The 17,170-nt window shown below is 42.4% G+C and overlaps 2 protein-coding genes across 4 annotated transcripts; one reads left to right on the top strand and one right to left on the bottom strand.

Moving 5' to 3' along the window:
* The first annotated feature begins 4,710 nt into the window (after positions 1-4,710).
* On the top strand, positions 4,711-7,796 carry LOC130402612 (uncharacterized). The gene is made up of 6 exons (XM_056606844.1): positions 4,711-5,391; positions 5,600-5,662; positions 5,751-5,830; positions 5,928-6,058; positions 6,195-6,261; positions 6,352-7,796. The coding sequence occupies exons 1-6, from the start codon at positions 5,318-5,320 to the stop codon at positions 6,408-6,410; spliced, it is 474 nt and encodes a 157-aa protein (XP_056462819.1). The 5' UTR covers positions 4,711-5,317; the 3' UTR covers positions 6,411-7,796.
* h6pd (hexose-6-phosphate dehydrogenase (glucose 1-dehydrogenase)) lies at positions 6,610-13,307 on the bottom strand. Of its 3 annotated transcripts, none has more exons than XM_056606839.1 (5): positions 13,201-13,307; positions 10,920-11,575; positions 10,718-10,835; positions 10,296-10,565; positions 6,610-9,438 (listed from the first exon to the last, which is right to left on the bottom strand). In XM_056606839.1, exons 2-5 carry the CDS (start codon positions 11,565-11,567, stop codon positions 8,087-8,089), a joined length of 2,388 nt encoding a protein of 795 aa, XP_056462814.1. In that variant the 5' UTR covers positions 11,568-11,575; positions 13,201-13,307; the 3' UTR covers positions 6,610-8,086. The 3 variants fall into 3 exon arrangements, with proteins under 3 accessions (XP_056462814.1, XP_056462815.1, XP_056462812.1); XM_056606840.1 differs by having other exon boundaries at positions 12,974-13,249; XM_056606837.1 differs by lacking the exon at positions 13,201-13,307 and adding an exon at positions 11,905-12,180.
* Between the last annotated feature and the right edge of the window lie 3,863 nt (positions 13,308-17,170).

Here is a 17,170-nt window from a genome sequence, read left to right as displayed (position 1 = left end):
TTGTCTCAATTGTCATCGCCTCAGTGGTGCAGTGCAGTGTACTCTGCCTAATCCACTGGCGACCGCGGCTCATTTTCTGTGGAAAACACAATATCTTTAATTTGAAACTTAATGCTATCATGTCTATTACATACCTATATATTGTCATATATAACCACGGACATATTTAAATTATAAATCTCCGTGGGAAGTGGAGGGAGCTGTGAGCTAACCCCCTGGAGACCGGGGTTCAAATCTGGTTGATGTCCTCTGTTGGAAGACTCTTATCTCTATTTCATGCGAATTATAAAGTCAAGTATAACCATTGTGTTGACTTTATTCTGTGTCTTGATGGTGTATTGATAAGTTCGGAGGTTAATACTCTAAACAGCACAGGTTCGGATCCCCGAAAAAACGTCGACAGGGGTACCACTGTCGTTTTTTATTGGTCAACATGGAAAAAACATGAGGGGTAACTGTCATTTTTTATCGGCCGTCATGAAATAAACATTAGGGGTAACACTGTCGATATTCATCAAATAAAACATAGGGGGTAACACTGTCGTTTTTTATTGGTCGTCATGAAAAAAACCATAAGGGGTAACACTGTTGTTTTTTATTGGTCGTCTTGAAAAAAACATAAGGGGTAACACTGTTGTTTTTTTATTGGTCGTCATGAAAAAAAACACGAGGGGTAACACTGTTGTCTTTGTCAAATAAAATATAAGGGGTAACACTGTTGTTTTTTATTGGTCGTCATGAAAAAACCATAAGGGGTAACACTGTTGTTTTTTATTGGTCGTCTTGAAAAAAACATAAGGGGTAACACTGTTGTTTTTTTATTGGTCGTCATGAAAAAAAACACGAGGGGTAACACTGTTGTCTTTGTCAAATAAAATATAAGGGGTAACACTGTTGTTTTTTATTGGTCGTCATGAAAAAACCATAAGGGGTAACACTGTTGTCTTTGTCAAATAAAATATAAGGGGTAACACTGTTGTTTCTTATTGGTCGTCATGAAAAAAAACATTAGGGGTAACACTGTTGTCTTTGTCAAATAAAATATAAGGGGTAACACTGTTGTTTCTTATTGGTCGTCATGAAAAAAAACACGAGAGGTAACACTGTTGTTTTTTTATTGGTCGTCATGAAAAAAAACACGAGGGGTAACACTGTTGTCTTTGTCAAAAAAATATAAGGGGTAACACTGTTGTTTTTTATTGGTCGTCATGAAAAAAACATAAGGGGTAACACTATTGTTTTTTATTGGTCGTCATGAAAAAAAACACAAGGGGTAACATTGTTGTTTTTGTCAAATAAAATATAAGGGGTAACACTGTTGTTTTTTATTGGTCGTCATGAAAAAAACATAAGGGGTAACACTGTTGTCTTTGTCAAATAAAATATAAGGGGTAACACTGTTGTTTTTTATTGGTCGTCATGAAAAAAAACATTAAGGGTAACACTGTTGTCTTTGTCAAATAAAACATAAGGGGTAACACTGTTGTTTTTTATTGGTCGTCATGAAAAAACCATAAGGGGTAACACTGTTGTCTTTGTCAAATAAAATATAAGGGGTAACACTGTTGTTTCTTATTGGTCGTCATGAAAAAAAACATTAGGGGTAACACTGTTGTCTTTGTCAAATAAAATATAAGGGGTAACACTGTTGTTTCTTATTGGTCGTCATGAAAAAAAACACGAGAGGTAACACTGTTGTTTTTTTATTGGTCGTCATGAAAAAAAACACGAGGGGTAACACTGTTGTCTTTGTCAAAAAAATATAAGGGGTAACACTGTTGTTTTTTATTGGTCGTCATGAAAAAAACATAAGGGGTAACACTATTGTTTTTTATTGGTCGTCATGAAAAAAAACACAAGGGGTAACATTGTTGTTTTTGTCAAATAAAATATAAGGGGTAACACTGTTGTTTTTTATTGGTCGTCATGAAAAAAACATAAGGGGTAACACTGTTGTCTTTGTCAAATAAAATATAAGGGGTAACACTGTTGTTTTTTATTGGTCGTCATGAAAAAAAACATTAAGGGTAACACTGTTGTCTTTGTCAAATAAAACATAAGGGGTAACACTGTCGATATTTATCCATTAAAACATAGGGGGTAACATTGTTGTTTTTATCAAATGAAACATGAGGGGTGACACTGTCGTTTTTCTTTGGTCGTCATGAAAAAAACCATAAGGGGTAACACTGTTGTTTTTTATTGGTCGTCTTGAAAAAAACATAAGGGGTAACACTGTTGTTTTTTTATTGGTCGTCATGAAAAAAAACACGAGGGGTAACACTGTTGTCTTTGTCAAATAAAATATAAGGGGTAACACTGTTGTTTTTTATTGGTCGTCATGAAAAAACCATAAGGGGTAACACTGTTGTCTTTGTCAAATAAAATATAAGGGGTAACACTGTTGTTTCTTATTGGTCGTCATGAAAAAAAACATTAGGGGTAACACTGTTGTCTTTGTCAAATAAAATATAAGGGGTAACACTGTCGTTTTTTATTGGTCGTCATGAAAAAAAACATGAAGGAAATAATAGAAATATTATTAAGGGTAACACTGTTGTCTTTGTCAAATAAAATATAAGGGGTAACACTGTTGTTTTTTATTGGTTGTCATGAAAAAAAACATTAAGGGTAACACTGTTGTCTTTGTCAAATAAAATATAAGGGGTAACACTGTTGTTTTTTATTGGTCGTCATGAAAAAAAACATGAAGGAAATAATGGAAATATTATTAAGGGTAACACTGTTGTCTTTGTCAAATAAAATATAAGGGGTAACACTGTTGTTTTTTATTGGTCGTCATGAAAAAAAACATTAAGGGTAACACTGTTGTCTTTGTCAAATAAAATATAAGGGGTAACACTGTTGTTTTTTATTGGTCGTCATGAAAAAAACATTGGTCGTAACACTGTTGTCTTTGTCAAATAAAATATAAGGGGTAACACTGTTGTTTTTTATTGGTCGTCATGAAAAAAAACATTAACGGTAACACTGTTGTCTTTGTCAAAAAAAACACAAGGGGTAACACTGTCGTTTTTATCAAATGAAACATGAGGGGTAACACTGCCGTTTTTATCAAATGAAACATAAGGGGTAACACTGTCCTTTTTTATTGGTCGTCATGTAAAAAACATAAGGGGTAACACTGTCGATATTTATCCATTAAAACATAGGTGGTAACATTGTCGTTTTTATCAAATGAAACATGAGGGGTGACACTGTCGTTTTTCTTTGGTCGTCATAAACCATAAGGGGTAACACTGTTGTTTTTTATTGGTCGTCTTGAAAAAAACATAAGGGGTAACACTGTTGTTTTTTTATTGGTCGTCATGAAAAAAAACACGAGGGGTAACACTGTTGTCTTTGTCAAATAAAATATAAGGGGTAACACTGTTGTTTTTTATTGGTCGTCATGAAAAAAACATAAGGGGTAACACTGTTGTTTTTTATTGGTCGTCATGAAAAAAAACACAAGGGGTAACATTGTTGTTTTTGTCAAATAAAATATAAGGGGTAACACTGTTGTTTTTTATTGGTTGTCATGAAAAAACATAAGGGGTAACACTGTTGTCTTTGTCAAATAAAATATAAGGGGTAACACTGTTTTTTTTTATTGGTCGTCATGAAAAAAAACATTAAGGGTAACACTGTTGTCTTTGTCAAATAAAATATAAGGGGTAACACTGTCGTTTTTTATTGGTTGTCATGAAAAAAAACATGAAGGAAATAATAGAAATACACATACATTTTAATGTCATGTATATCCTCTTTATTGATGGTTGATTATTGTGTATTGTCATCGCCTCAGTGTTGCAGTGGAGTGCACTCTGCCTAACCCACTGGAGACCGCGGCTCAATTTCTGTGGAAAACGCAATATCTTTTTTTTAAACGTAATGCTATCATGTCTATTGTCATATATAACCGCAGACATAATTCAATTACAAATCTCAGTGGGAAGTGGTGAGAGCTGTGAGTTACCCCCCTGGAGATCGGGGTTCAAGTCCGGTTGATGTCCTCTGTTGGAAGACTATTTCTATTTCATGCGAATTATAAAGTCAAGTATAACCATTGTGAAAAAAAAAAAAAAAGAATTGTCCTTGTCAAATAAAATATAAGGGGTAACACTGTTGTTTTTCATCAGTCATCATGGGAAAAAAACATAAGGGGTAACACTGTCGAAATGTATCGAATAAAACATAGGGGTAACACTGTCGTTTTTACCAAATGAAACATGAGGGGTGACACTGTCGTTTCTCTTTGGTCGTCATGAAAAAAAACACAAGGGGTAACACTGTTGTTTTTTATTGGTCGTCATGAGAAAAACGTAAGGGGTAACACTGTCGTTTTTTATTGGTCGGCATGAAAAAAAACATATGTTTAACTTGCTTTGGCAACTTATAAACTACATTGCTAATCAGCAATGCATACATTCTAGGTTTAAACGCTGTCAATGTCCTTATCTTATTTAGTGAATCTTATACTTTTGTTTTCATGATCTTTTCTTTATAATGAAGCACACTGCTTATGTTAGCCTGGCTCCGCCCGCCTAAGTACTTCCGCTCAATTTGAATTTCCCTTCAGTACTAGGTCTGGACCTGCTGTATGTAATTTGGTTTTCTGCGCCCAATCAGCGAACAGAGGGCGTGTCTGAGAACAATGACGATGGCGTGTTGTCACCCAGCTTCGAAAGTTGACTGCATACACATCATCTCTGGCCTTACTATAAAATATTGATTTACAATGTGCAATTTTTCCCTGATAAATTAAATTCGACGAACAAAACCTGCAGCTGTCGTTGACGGACATTTTCGTGCAGACGCGCAAGGTGTTTGGTTTGTGTACAACCTGCGCGTGATTCCCGGCGCATGACATACATCACAACCAAACGTTAGCGATTGGTTATGGCAGATCCAGAGTGGCACTGGGCAGATCCAATCATTTTAAACTTCAACAGACACCCGCCTTCAAGTGAGTTAACGTTTGTCAATTGATTAGGTCCAGACTCTCTGTACAAATGAAATGAAATTAAGTGAAGTACGAGAGTCTGGTAGAACCAGGCTATGCTTATGTAGCCTTTATGTGTGAAATGTGCTACATACATAACATAGTATTTTGTTGTACATAGAATTATGTATGTTACTCTTAAATGTACTACCATGTAGAAAGTTAACATTTTGGGGGTACATTTGTGGCAGGAAATATAATGCTCTTATGTGTTATCACTTTAAGAGTGAAATTCAATATTTTCTCTTCATTCTTTCAGGGTAGTCAGTAGGTGTCCACTCTAGGCATTGTGGGTACGTTAATGGATTCAAGATGTTTCATTACATGCTCGTCTACCTTATGCATTATACTAGCAGACGGATACCCAGCAATGAAAGACTGAAATTGTAAGTCTTGGCGTGGTGGATGTTTTTACAATAGCTGAGGTCATGTCAATGTAATCCACTTTATTATTGTATATATATATATATATATATATATATATATATATATATATATATATATATATATATATATATATATTTTATAGACTATTGTCCATATCTGTTAGCATTTTTGTACATATCTTACTTGTTCTGAATATTTTATTTGCAGTCAAACAGTCAATGCAATTTGCTTGGCATTTGTTTTGGTCCCCCAGTTCTATGTGATGGGAAGGTAAAACCAAAGATTAGATACAATTGGACAAAATACAGTATGTCTTCATGGATTGTTGGACTTATTCAATGTTCTGTTTCAACCTCAGGCCCAAATCCTCCAGGTACTGCCAGCAGCCTCTTCTGAACAATCTCTCAGCTTCCCTGGCCATGTCTATTATTGCGTCAGGTACATTTCATAAAGCAGTATGCTATTGTACACATACCAAATGTATAAACAGCAACAGCTCGACCCTTGATCCCAACGTATGGAATTGTCCAAACAGGTTTTTCAGTGTTGCTTACCGTGCTAGAGCCAGTTCCCGTGAGCTTCAGGGCTGCCTACCATGTCTTTGGCCTGCTTTCATTTGGCCAAGGGTTGTGCACCACCATCCTGACGCTGACAGCCACCTCCTGTGTAAGCCAAGCCAGTCGATGTTATCAAAACACCCTTCCATTTTCTCTGGATGTAAGCCCAAATGTGTATAATGTTACCTCATTTGAGCATGCAATGAGAAACCACCGGTGAATTAATCTTTTAAACAAACCCGCAGGCGGACACAACCCCAGAGTTATACTATCTATCCCTCACACTAACGGTGGCCTGCGTTGCCAGTACCAGTAAGCTGAATCATTGCTGATACATTTAACACAATATTGGCAGGCACACATTTAAACAAGATAATTAACCGTATGTGTGTATCTCAACAGCCTTTTTCGCGGTGAATGGGGGAATGTGGATAATGAAAAGCCTTCCCGTGGCTCAGTGAGCAGCAGGGCCCACAGCAATAAACCATTCCAGCTGTCCCAGGTTGACACCCAACCCCCTGCATTAATGTTTCATGGCGTTTCCATGCCCACCCCAACTTGGAACCTGAAACTATAAGAGGGACTTGAAAGGAAGAGTAACATAAGGAATTTTACATTTCTGCCTTGCACATTTTGGTTATGTGAACACACCAGACACTGTGACTTTGAAGGTTTAGTTTTATTGATTCTGTTTTATTGATAAAGTACACACAAGTTGTGTAAAGAGGAATTGTTTCATTTATCCACTGCATGCCTTACAATTTAATTATTTAACGGTACATTAACAGCTTTCTAGGGTATTGTGTACTTTTGCTTGTGATTTGGGCATTTTGGTCATGCCACCATCTTGAACTCAATAAAAGAGTGCCTATTAAGGCACTCAAAATAAATTATTTTCTCAAATATAAATATTGATTATTTTAGCAAGGCCACATAGACCATTTCTCATTCAGAATACCCAAATTTTTCTATTTACCAAGACTTTCTTCTCATCAGATATTCATTTTTTGTTTACCTGTAAGCAAACTTTCCTCATCCAACTGCAACAGGATGCATAAACAATTAACTTGATAAAATGTGGCTGTAACTCCTTCTAGCTTCATATTGGCATCCGACATTTCACTGGCGGCAGTACATAGTTCAGACGTCATGGGAAAATACCTGTCTAAAACTGGTTGTCGACGGACTGCTTTCGACCCCCTCCCTACACATTCTAAGCTTCAGTCTGAAACTATGCCAAATATAAACTCTTTTGGTTGACCTTTTCAATGGGTGCCGTTTAGTTCAACACGCTCAATGCTAAAAGGATTCATTCAACATTTGGCTTTTGATCCATCCGTATGACTAGGATGAGGATCGAGGCTAATGTTAAAAATCTAAAGCTGGATATCAATGAACTATGGCTACATAGAATTTACAATAAATCTTTACTATATTTAATAGTAATGTTTTAATGCAAGTCAAATCTCGAAGAAAATGAGGATAAAACACACACCTAGGCAATGTGCTTTAAAACCACCATTAGAAGAGTCCCAACAGTATAAAAATATAATTCTACAATGCAGCTTAGTAGATTTTACTCACCTGAGATTTAATTTGAAAGACATTTCTCACACACACAATTAGTAGTATAAATCTATAGATTGTCAGACTGCTACGTATTTTAGACCCTGATCCCTAACCCTGTAATCATTTTCATAAATTGTAAATCATACAAACCATAAAAACCTGGAAAATCGAATGAATCAAAATAGGATGAAATAAACAATGTTTGAGTTTTCCTTAACCCTTCGCTGTATCAGGCATCTGATCCAGACTCAAGCAAATGGGTATTGTATCAAAGTACCTCAATACAAATTACAACACCAAGTTCAAAGAAAGGTTGGATGTTTGCAAACAGCCATGCATATTTGATAGCTCTAAAAAATGTATAAATGGCTATGTATGTAAACTGCTGGTCTAAGCTGTTAAGAGCAGCAATTTAATAGCTATTTCTGGACAAAAAATAGTGGTTTGGGGATCATTCGAGGTGGAAAAAAGGATTTTGGGGGAGGTCAAATTGTAGTTTTACTCTAAGCATTATAGGTCAAAAGCCAGCACAAAGTTCAAAAAGGAGTAAACAGACGCTGTGATCCCTTTACCCTAAAAGCGCATCATAGTCAAGGTACCAGACCAGCTTGCCGTTGGCCGGGTGCACCCCGGTGATGGGCCACTTGTTGGGCTTGTTCTTCACCCGGCTCAGTTGGGTCAGCAGCTCGTGCTTCAGCTTGCCGATCACCAGCAGGCCCACCCTCTGGGCCTTGTTGATGGCCTTGAGCGTGAGGCTCATGCGCTGGTGGGGCTTGACGGGGCTCTCCGTCAGCGCCACCAGGCTCTCCCCGTGCCTCTCATGGGCCTTCTCCCCGGGGAACAGGGAGGCCGTGTGGCCGTCCAGCCCCACGCCCAGCAGTACAAAGTGGAAGGCCGAGCCGTTGACGGCGTGGGCGATCTCCTTCTCGTAGAGCAGCGCTCCGCCGTCCTCCTCCACGCACAGCCGCTGGCGCAGCATCACCGGCATGGGGTGGATGTTGTAGTACGGGATCCGGATGTGCTGCAGCAGGTGCTCGTGCACGCTGTGGAAGTTGGACTCGGGCTCCCGGAGGGACATGCACCGCTCGTCCACCATCCACACGTGGGTCTCCCTCCAGGGGAAGCTCAGGTGGTGCTGGGCCAGCCGCTCGAAGAGCGCCAGCGGGCTGGAGCCGCCGGAGAGCGCCAGGTGGAAGGCCCCGCCCTCGCTCACCGCCCCCTCCGCCGCCGCCTGCAGGTCGGTGGCCAGCCGCGCGATGAGCTCCTCCCCCCAGGCCGACACCATGTCGTCTCCGCGGAACTTCCCCTGCGTCACCTGGAAGCTCTCCGACGCCGTGCCGCCCATGGTCTCGGGGCTGATGATGACCACCGAGTCGCTGGCGTAGCTGAGCTCCGTGGCGCTCAGGCGCAGGTCCAGCAAGTTGCCGTTGGCCTCGCCCCCCGGGTAGATGCGGGGGTAGGAGCCCCGCAGGCTGTGCAGCAGCGGGGTCCACAGGCCCCAGGAGGCCAGGAGGTTCTCGGCGCTGATGAAACAGTCCTTCCTCCCGCTGAGTATGTGGCCGATCAGCTCCGCGTACGGCTCGCGCTGCACCTTGGGGGCCTGCACGTAGTAGTCCGAGATGGGGAAGCCCAGGACAGTGGTGTCTTTGTGCTCTGTCACCTCCCTCCACTCGCCGTCGACGAGCTCCGGCTTGAAGAGGTTCTTGGTGACGAGGACGGCCGGGTGCTCCAGACTGCCGTGTCCAAAGTGGAAGATGATCTGCTTGGGCTTGCAGTGAATGTGGTCGGGGTTCTGCACACAAAAGACGTCATTCTTGAAGAGAACCCGTGCGTAGGACACCCGCTCGTCCAACATCTTCCCCGAGGACAGGACGATGGGCACGCCGTCGTACTGCGCGGAATCAATGTGCACCATGACCGCTGAGGACAGACCAGAGGGCTTCAGTCAATGCTGAGCACTAAGCATTAACTCAGCATTCATAATAACCATGCTAGAATGAAAATAAAATAGGTTCTTACTGACCGATGCAGTTCCACAATGACTTATGTCTAACTACATGAATTTGGTAGACATCTCTTGACATGATTATTTCATAGGCTCGTGTTGTCACGCTTACATTTACTAAATGTTTTAGGGTTCTCCCTCAAATTTTGATCATTGAAAAAGCATGAATAGAACTGGTTGAGATTGTTTTCATTTTATTGCAAATAGGCAACCAAAATGGTGCTTGCAATGGTCTCATACTATGAAATGAGTGCCTTCATAGGGGCCCATTTTTATTGAGGTCAAGATGGTGCCATGACCAAAAAGCTCAAATCTCAACCAACAGCATCAGCAGCACAAGCTGCATATTATAGAGACCGCTATGAAACACCCAGAGAGAGTGGTTTAACATTCAGCATAACGCCGTAGGGAAGAATGAACCAAAAGCCTTTTATTTCTACAAATATGCTCATAAAGAAGCTATTCATTTTTAAACATTTACTCGCCAATTTGTAAGTTTGTGGGTCAGGCACAGACCTTGTAAAACCAAATCATGTATTTGGAAGGACTCATTGTCCCTGATGAGATTAGATAAATATCTTGCAGTTATTTATATAACGAACAACCCCCTCCTTGTCCGAAGTGTCCAACTGCAGTTCGCCAATAACTTGCTCTTCTGCTTGTTCCAGCTTTGATGTTTTTCATTCAAAACAAAGAAAAACCATCCCGTTCTAATGATTTTTATTTCAATGTCTGAGGGAATCGATCACGAGAGCAACTTTGTGATACTCACCAGCAAAGGTTGGTGTGACACTGAACTGATCGGTGGTCTTGTTCAGCTCCTCTCGGACCTCCGCTGTATAGGCTTGGTACTGGCCAATCACGGCCTGCTTGGTGCCCACGGGCTGCAGATGGCTGAAGATCTGGAGCTTGTTGCGGAGGACCTCCTCCGAGCTGCTGAGAATCTGGGGCACCTTCATGGTCAACAAGGTCATGATCTCAGTGAGATGGTTCTGCATCACATCTCGGATCACCCCGTACTGGTCGTAGAAAGGAATCCGACCTTCGGAGACAAACAGAAAAATGGAATAAAATACACCTTTTTGGTAAAGGACTTTGTATGTCTTGTATCGCTAAGGCAATGTGGTCTCTTTTGAGGGGATCAGAAAAGTCAAAGTAAATAGGCTTTTAATGCACAAAAAGTATATTTGTCACCTTTTACATCCAGGGTCTCTTTGAGTACAATCTCCACTCTCTCAATATGTTGCCTGTTCCAAATAGGATCCAAAAACTTCTGGTTGACTTTTCTGAACGGCAGTATATTTGAAACAACCTTTAAAAAAAGATTAATAATAATGAAAAATATATTCAAACAAATTCCATGAGCTTCATTTTTGGACTCCATCCTAATCCTCACCTGCTTCCCCAGGTAATGGTCGATCCTGTACATCTCCTCGTCCTTCAGGGAGCCCCCGAGTTGAGTGGCCAGTGTCTGTGCGCTGCTCAGATCATGACCGAACGGCTTCTCCAGAACGACCCGCAACCACGCTCCGCCAGCCGGCCGGCAGCTGCTGTTCACCTGGTCGGCGATGTCCGCGTAGGCGAACGCCGGCACCGAGAGGTAGAAGAGCCGGCCCGCCTCCACCATGCCCTCCCCCTGCAGGGTCTCCTGGATGTGCCGGCCCAGCGCCCGGTAGTCCTCCGGGGTCTTCAGCTGCCGGTACTGCACCAGGTGCAGGAACTGGTCCTTGAGCAGAGCACAGCGCTCCACGGGCGTGTCCGGGGAACAGGCCACATGCTTCAGGATGTCGAAGAGTACGGGCGTGCCCTGGTCGTCTGGCGACAGGCCACCGCCGTAGAAGGAGAAGGTGTGTCCGCTGCCGGCCTGCGAGGTGTACAGCTGGAAGAATCCCTGCCACAGGTACTTCTTGGCCAGGTCCCCCGTGCCCCCCACGATGACCACCGACACGTGGCCTGCCTGCTGGGTCTGCTTCCCCTCGGTGAGGACGCCTCTCTGGGCAGAGCAGATGGCTTGTAGCAGGAGCAGCTTCAGAACAGGCCACATGGTAGCTCCTGTAGACACAGTCAGTAAAAGCCAATGTCATTGAGCAATGAGTGAGTAAACAAGGAGCATTGGGTTCCCAATAAGCAAAAGCCTCCGATACAAAGTTAAAACATTGTTTGGAAACACAACAACACAAATATGTATGAAAATAAATGACAATTAAACCCTTTGAACTACAACATGTTAAATAATAGTGTGTTAAAGTTAAATCAATTCTGTACTGCTTAACAAAATAAATCAGCTAAAACAGCTTTGAAAATAATATCAGCGATAACAATCCTGAGCCAAAGACATCGAGAACAAATGCATAAAAGGGAATCAGCGACAGATTTCTTACGGCTTTCTGCACAAAAATCCCACCAAACTTGGAAGACGAAGTGGTGCTGTTGCACTCACAAGCTGACTGACTGCTGCCAACACACACAAGAGGCGTGTACAGTTTACACGTTGCTGCTGGGGATGGATTCACTTAATGCAAGAGCAATTCAGGGAAGATAAGCTGCTGTTGATAGTTGCCGGGAAAGTCCAACCTGAAGAGCTATGGATTGCAACACAACAACCCTGTGTTTTTTCTCCATGAAGTTTGTCCAACTGTCCAGTAAAATAAAAAGGACAGGTTACACCTGTCGTACTTCAACAGGTGTAAAGAACATATAGATAAGATATCTTTCTGTCACATTATCTACAAGCGCAGTGCTTATATAACCCCCATTAAGATTGTGTTTAGATTTTTGTAGTAATTCCAGTCACATATTTGCAGGGTCTTGCAATTCAAGTTCATATTAATGATCATTTTTGTCAGCATTAATACTTAAAAAATAATTTAATATGGAGGAATGCTTCAATTTGATTTGGTCTTTTGATATTGGTAGCAGCATCTGGTAAACCATTATTTCACAAATCATGTTTGCGTTGTGGTAAAGCAAACAGCAAAGGGCACATAGGACTGTCCAAATCCGGGAACATGCTTACTTGATTATTTGTTTAGGCCCGTTTATTAAGTTACTTTAAACAAAGGTTCCTTTTGAGATTAGTCCTAGCCTGAACAAGGTGGACATAGACAGAGGGTACATCATGTCGTTCACAGTCACACTGTGGAAAATGGTAGGATTTTGAGACATAAATGGGACACGATTAATCTAAAGTCACAGAGATACTGGATAGCTACTTCCCTTCTTTGAGCATGCATGGCAAATTAACATAAGAATGTGGTTTCATTCTCTTTCAATACATTCACATTCTCATTGTAGTTTAACAAGGTTAACAGACAACTTATAAGATGTGAAGGGGTGACAAGAGACGATAATAACAATAATAAGTCCATTCAAGGTATACATAAAAAGTTCTAATACACCACAAACAAGCGTATGCCTATCTGGAGTTTAATCAAATACAAATAGACCTGCCTATATTGGGCCAACCGGTCTCTCAGGTGGGATGCCTGCTGACAGCAGGTGTTGTAATTTGCATGGCATCACTACTGATACAATGGTCGTGTTGCCCCATAGCCAAGTCAATGCACCATAATTCCTCGCTTTTTTTCGAAATCAAGTGGCATACCGAATCAATATTACAAACGTTTTCCACGGAAAGCGATTAAGTTAATTCTAAAACAAAAGGAAAATACTCAAACCTGTCCAGGGTGAACGCTCACTAACAGCCGGTCAGACTCTAACAACACGCTGTCATATTTTGGTACAAAGACACTTCCTATTGTAGTCACATGACCCTCGCTCATTTCATTGACAGGTTCTTCGTGTAGCGGGTGGTGGTTAAAGCAACAGTAGGCCAATAGACTTTAAGCCTTTAATCTACATATACCGGTATGTCCACACAAAAGCAAGCGTGGCTTACAAAGACAGAACGAGCGTACAATCTGGGCTGACGTGACAATTTAGTCTATGCATTCTGACAGAAAGGACGAATGGCGTCATAAAAGTGGCAAAAGGAGACGACAACAATAGTCATCCCAGAAAAAACACCCAAGGATCACATAACAGAGTTAAACACTCTGACACCCTTTAGACCCAAACCCGAGCCATTCTTCTGGTTTAGATTATCATGTACCTTATCATGGTGCGACTATTACTTAATGCTGGGTATAAACTATTTCCACTATGTATATCTTGAAACAAGATAAAATAATGAACGCATGTAGGATTGCTGATAAACAGTTAAATGGTGAGTCAATGTGTGCCGTCAAGTATATTGCAATATTCACTCGGGTCTGTATGAAAACGACCTTATGACTGCAGGGCGGGCCGTTTGGGGGTTCGTAACCCTCCCTTGACATACAACATAAAGCATTGACTGTATGTTAATGGTGAAGGAAATTAAGATGCTTTACAGTCAATAAACACATTGTGCGCACAGTTTTAGAAGTAAGTGAAGTACCTCCACCTGGCACTGGGTGGCAGATGTAAGCTGCAGCAATCGGTGATAAATCATGTTGTCCAGCGCGCCCCCTTTTGGCGTTGCTGTGCATTGCTTATTTCATTCCTATCAGTAATCTGAGAGAGTTGGCCCAAATGTCAACCTAAAGGTTGCTGGTTGTTTATTTTCTATCAGCTGGATCAAGGAAAACAATGTATTTTTTTTTTTTTTTTTTAGTGCTGTAATGGTCTGTTATGGTCAGCTGTCTACAACTGTGGAGTGCAGGCCTACCTGAAACAAAGCAAGTGACCTTTTGGCCACCTAACGAGTCTTCTTTGTGGACCACACGCCTAGAAACACCTCCTGGTCTGTTTTCTAGAATCACAACAGTTGTTGAACTGTTTTTCTGGTTGGTTCTTTCATAAAAGTTGTTGCCAGACTGCACATTTTTGAGCATTGGCCCCACATCACACGCAAGCCAGCACAATAGTCAATAACATAAATATAACAATGCCAATTAAACATACCGGGTCATTTCTCATTATCACCATGTTATATTTATTTTTCCTCTTTATCCAAATGTAATATCACAAGTAAACCCCAGTATTGGCTATCATTCACATTTTATTATCTTTTTGAAGATAGGCAAACGTACACCAACCAAACACACACCCACTAAACACACACACACACACACGCACGCACGCACGCACGCACGCACGCACGCACACACACACACACACACACACACACACACACACACACACACACACACACACACACACACACACACACACACACACACACACACACACACACACACCTGGTTACTTTACAAACAGCTGTAATGCCTGTGATCACTGGCCGAGCCCTCCCAGGTTGGCTGACCACTGTGAAATGTAAACAGCAAACAACAAGACATCCTGTGTGTGTGTGTGTGTGTGCGTGGGTGGGGTGGGGGCTGAGTGTCAATCTTCCTGCCTCTGAGAGAGCGATTGACAGAGAGAAATAGAAACACACTGAGAGAGATAGCAAGAACCTTTGGGTGCGTGCGTGTGTGTTTGAGTCTGAGCGTGTGCACACTTGTGTGTGTTTTTGTGTCTGTGTATGCTTGCATGTGTGTGTGTCTGTGTGTGTGTGCATGCACGCACGTGTTTGTGTGTGTGTGTCCGAGCGCACACGTCTGTGAGTCAGTACGTGTGCACAAGCACATATACAGATACTTAAAGAGGAGAATGGGTCCACACAGAGCCAACTGGCCCAGCTGTCATGACCAGAGGAATCCTAGACTTGAGAGACCGCAGGACGTGGGGGGGGCACTGTGTGTGTGATATCACCCCTACCTACACCCCTCTCCCCCTCAGCCTCCCTCATCACCCCCCACCCCCCCTCAGCCCCTAGCTTCCTTCCTTCCCTTTGTTACGCCTGCAGGGCAGACTTCGTCAAGCTGAGCACACAAAGAAATGCATATGAATGTGTGCTGCCATCTTTATTAGGCCTCTTTGCTAACACACATCGCATTTACCACAGTCATTTACCACAATGGCCATTCCCTTTTAACTGGGCCTGCTCTTGCCAGACGAGCATTACAGTGATTGGGGTCCTGGGGGTGGATCCAATACGCAATGTACTATCGGCCAATGGAACCAATCCAAGACCTAAATAAAAGGACCTAGATAAGTGGTAACTGTTTTGAACATGAACGTACATCAAAAAACAAACATTTCTGGGGTTTGTTTATAACATTTAAAAGATGCCTTCAAATTAAAGTGGGGGACATGGTCAAATTTTGTTAATTGAGCCGTTGGAGACTGGCTTCACAGTAATTGGCCAACACTAGAGGCTTCTTTCATCAGACAAACTTAAACTGGCACTCTCCAATTAGGTCTTCCCACCAAATACACAACAGAAAAGTGATGTCACCAGCCAGCCCGACCAGTGGTGAAAAAGCACAAAGCCACCGGGAGACAAAACCCACGTCTGAGTAATGTTCAGTATTTACCACATTCTCACATCTCCCGGCCTCGTGAGACGAAAACATGCGAGGACATGTCCTTGCTTTTGTCCCCGCAATGATATGGCATGCACAAAAAATGCGGTGAAAGAAATGCACACCCGCCCCGAATTCCAATCGGGAGAGATAATGTTCACAGGTGAGCTGCGGTTGAGGCTTCTGTGTGAAGCAAATAAAACGATAGAGGGAAAACAACGCTTAAATAAACCGTGTGGGTTCATCCCACTGCTCCCAGTCTGGATAAACACACAGCCATTATTCTTGGCAAGCGTCTTTTACGAGGTATATCACATATTCAAACTACTAATGGGAACTTTAGGGAGGTATAAAAAAAATAAATGTATGAAGCAATGCCGCTCGCCGACCTGAACAACACGTGAGGTGAGGTGATACCAACGGTACAACCTCACACAGACACGGCGACTGAAAATGCAGTTGAATATGTAAAGGTTCCTTGGCTCTTCACGAGGCGTCTTGGGGCCTAGAGCGTGAGAACGGCGGAGAACAGCAGGGACATTTTTTAAGTCGGGGTTAGAGCCGAAGCAGCCCAGGCCTCACAATGGCGCACCACCTTTCTGTTTGCGGATACCACGAGAGGTGCATGTAAAGCGGGGGTGTTAGGTGGGAGGGGGTCACTGTGGTTTGAATGACAGAGCGCTGCTGACGCCACTGTTCGTTGACCCTCAAAATTTAAGCCCCCACCCGGACCCCCGCCCCCCCCCCCCCCCCCCCCCCCCACGGTGAAGCACTTTTGTGTTGTCAGTCCCCATAGAAGCTGAGGAGTAGCACTCACATCTCTAAGCTGTGTGGCCCGCCGTTCGCGCTCTGGCAGGGCGCATGCTAGCGCCGTGGCGGGATGAAAAGAGGTCTGTATTGTAATGAAAGCATTTGCATACTTGTGTGTGAGAGTGGGTGTTGACCTCTGACACCTCTGGGAAATGGCTGACAACAGAAACCCCTTCTCCAACCTTAAAAAACTCTCTTAAGCATTAACACACTTGAGGGATAACACCTTACCGCGGAACTCAAATGTATGAAAACCCAAAACCGGCAGAAAAGTGGAAAGACTTGTGGAGGACCTGTGAGTTTCTCCTCAATGGCTGTTCACACTCAAGAGTGTGTTGGGTGATTTGAAAGTGAGGGATTTCTGAGGACTTGTTGAAGTGTCGTTGGCTACTTGTTTTCTGCTTTCATCCCAGATCTTACATTTGTGGTG

The sequence above is a fragment of the Gadus chalcogrammus genome, chromosome 13, assembly GCF_026213295.1.
Source record: "Gadus chalcogrammus isolate NIFS_2021 chromosome 13, NIFS_Gcha_1.0, whole genome shotgun sequence".
NCBI classification, from domain to species: domain Eukaryota; kingdom Metazoa; phylum Chordata; class Actinopteri; order Gadiformes; family Gadidae; genus Gadus; species Gadus chalcogrammus.
This window is presented reverse-complemented; position numbering and strand designations above follow the sequence as displayed.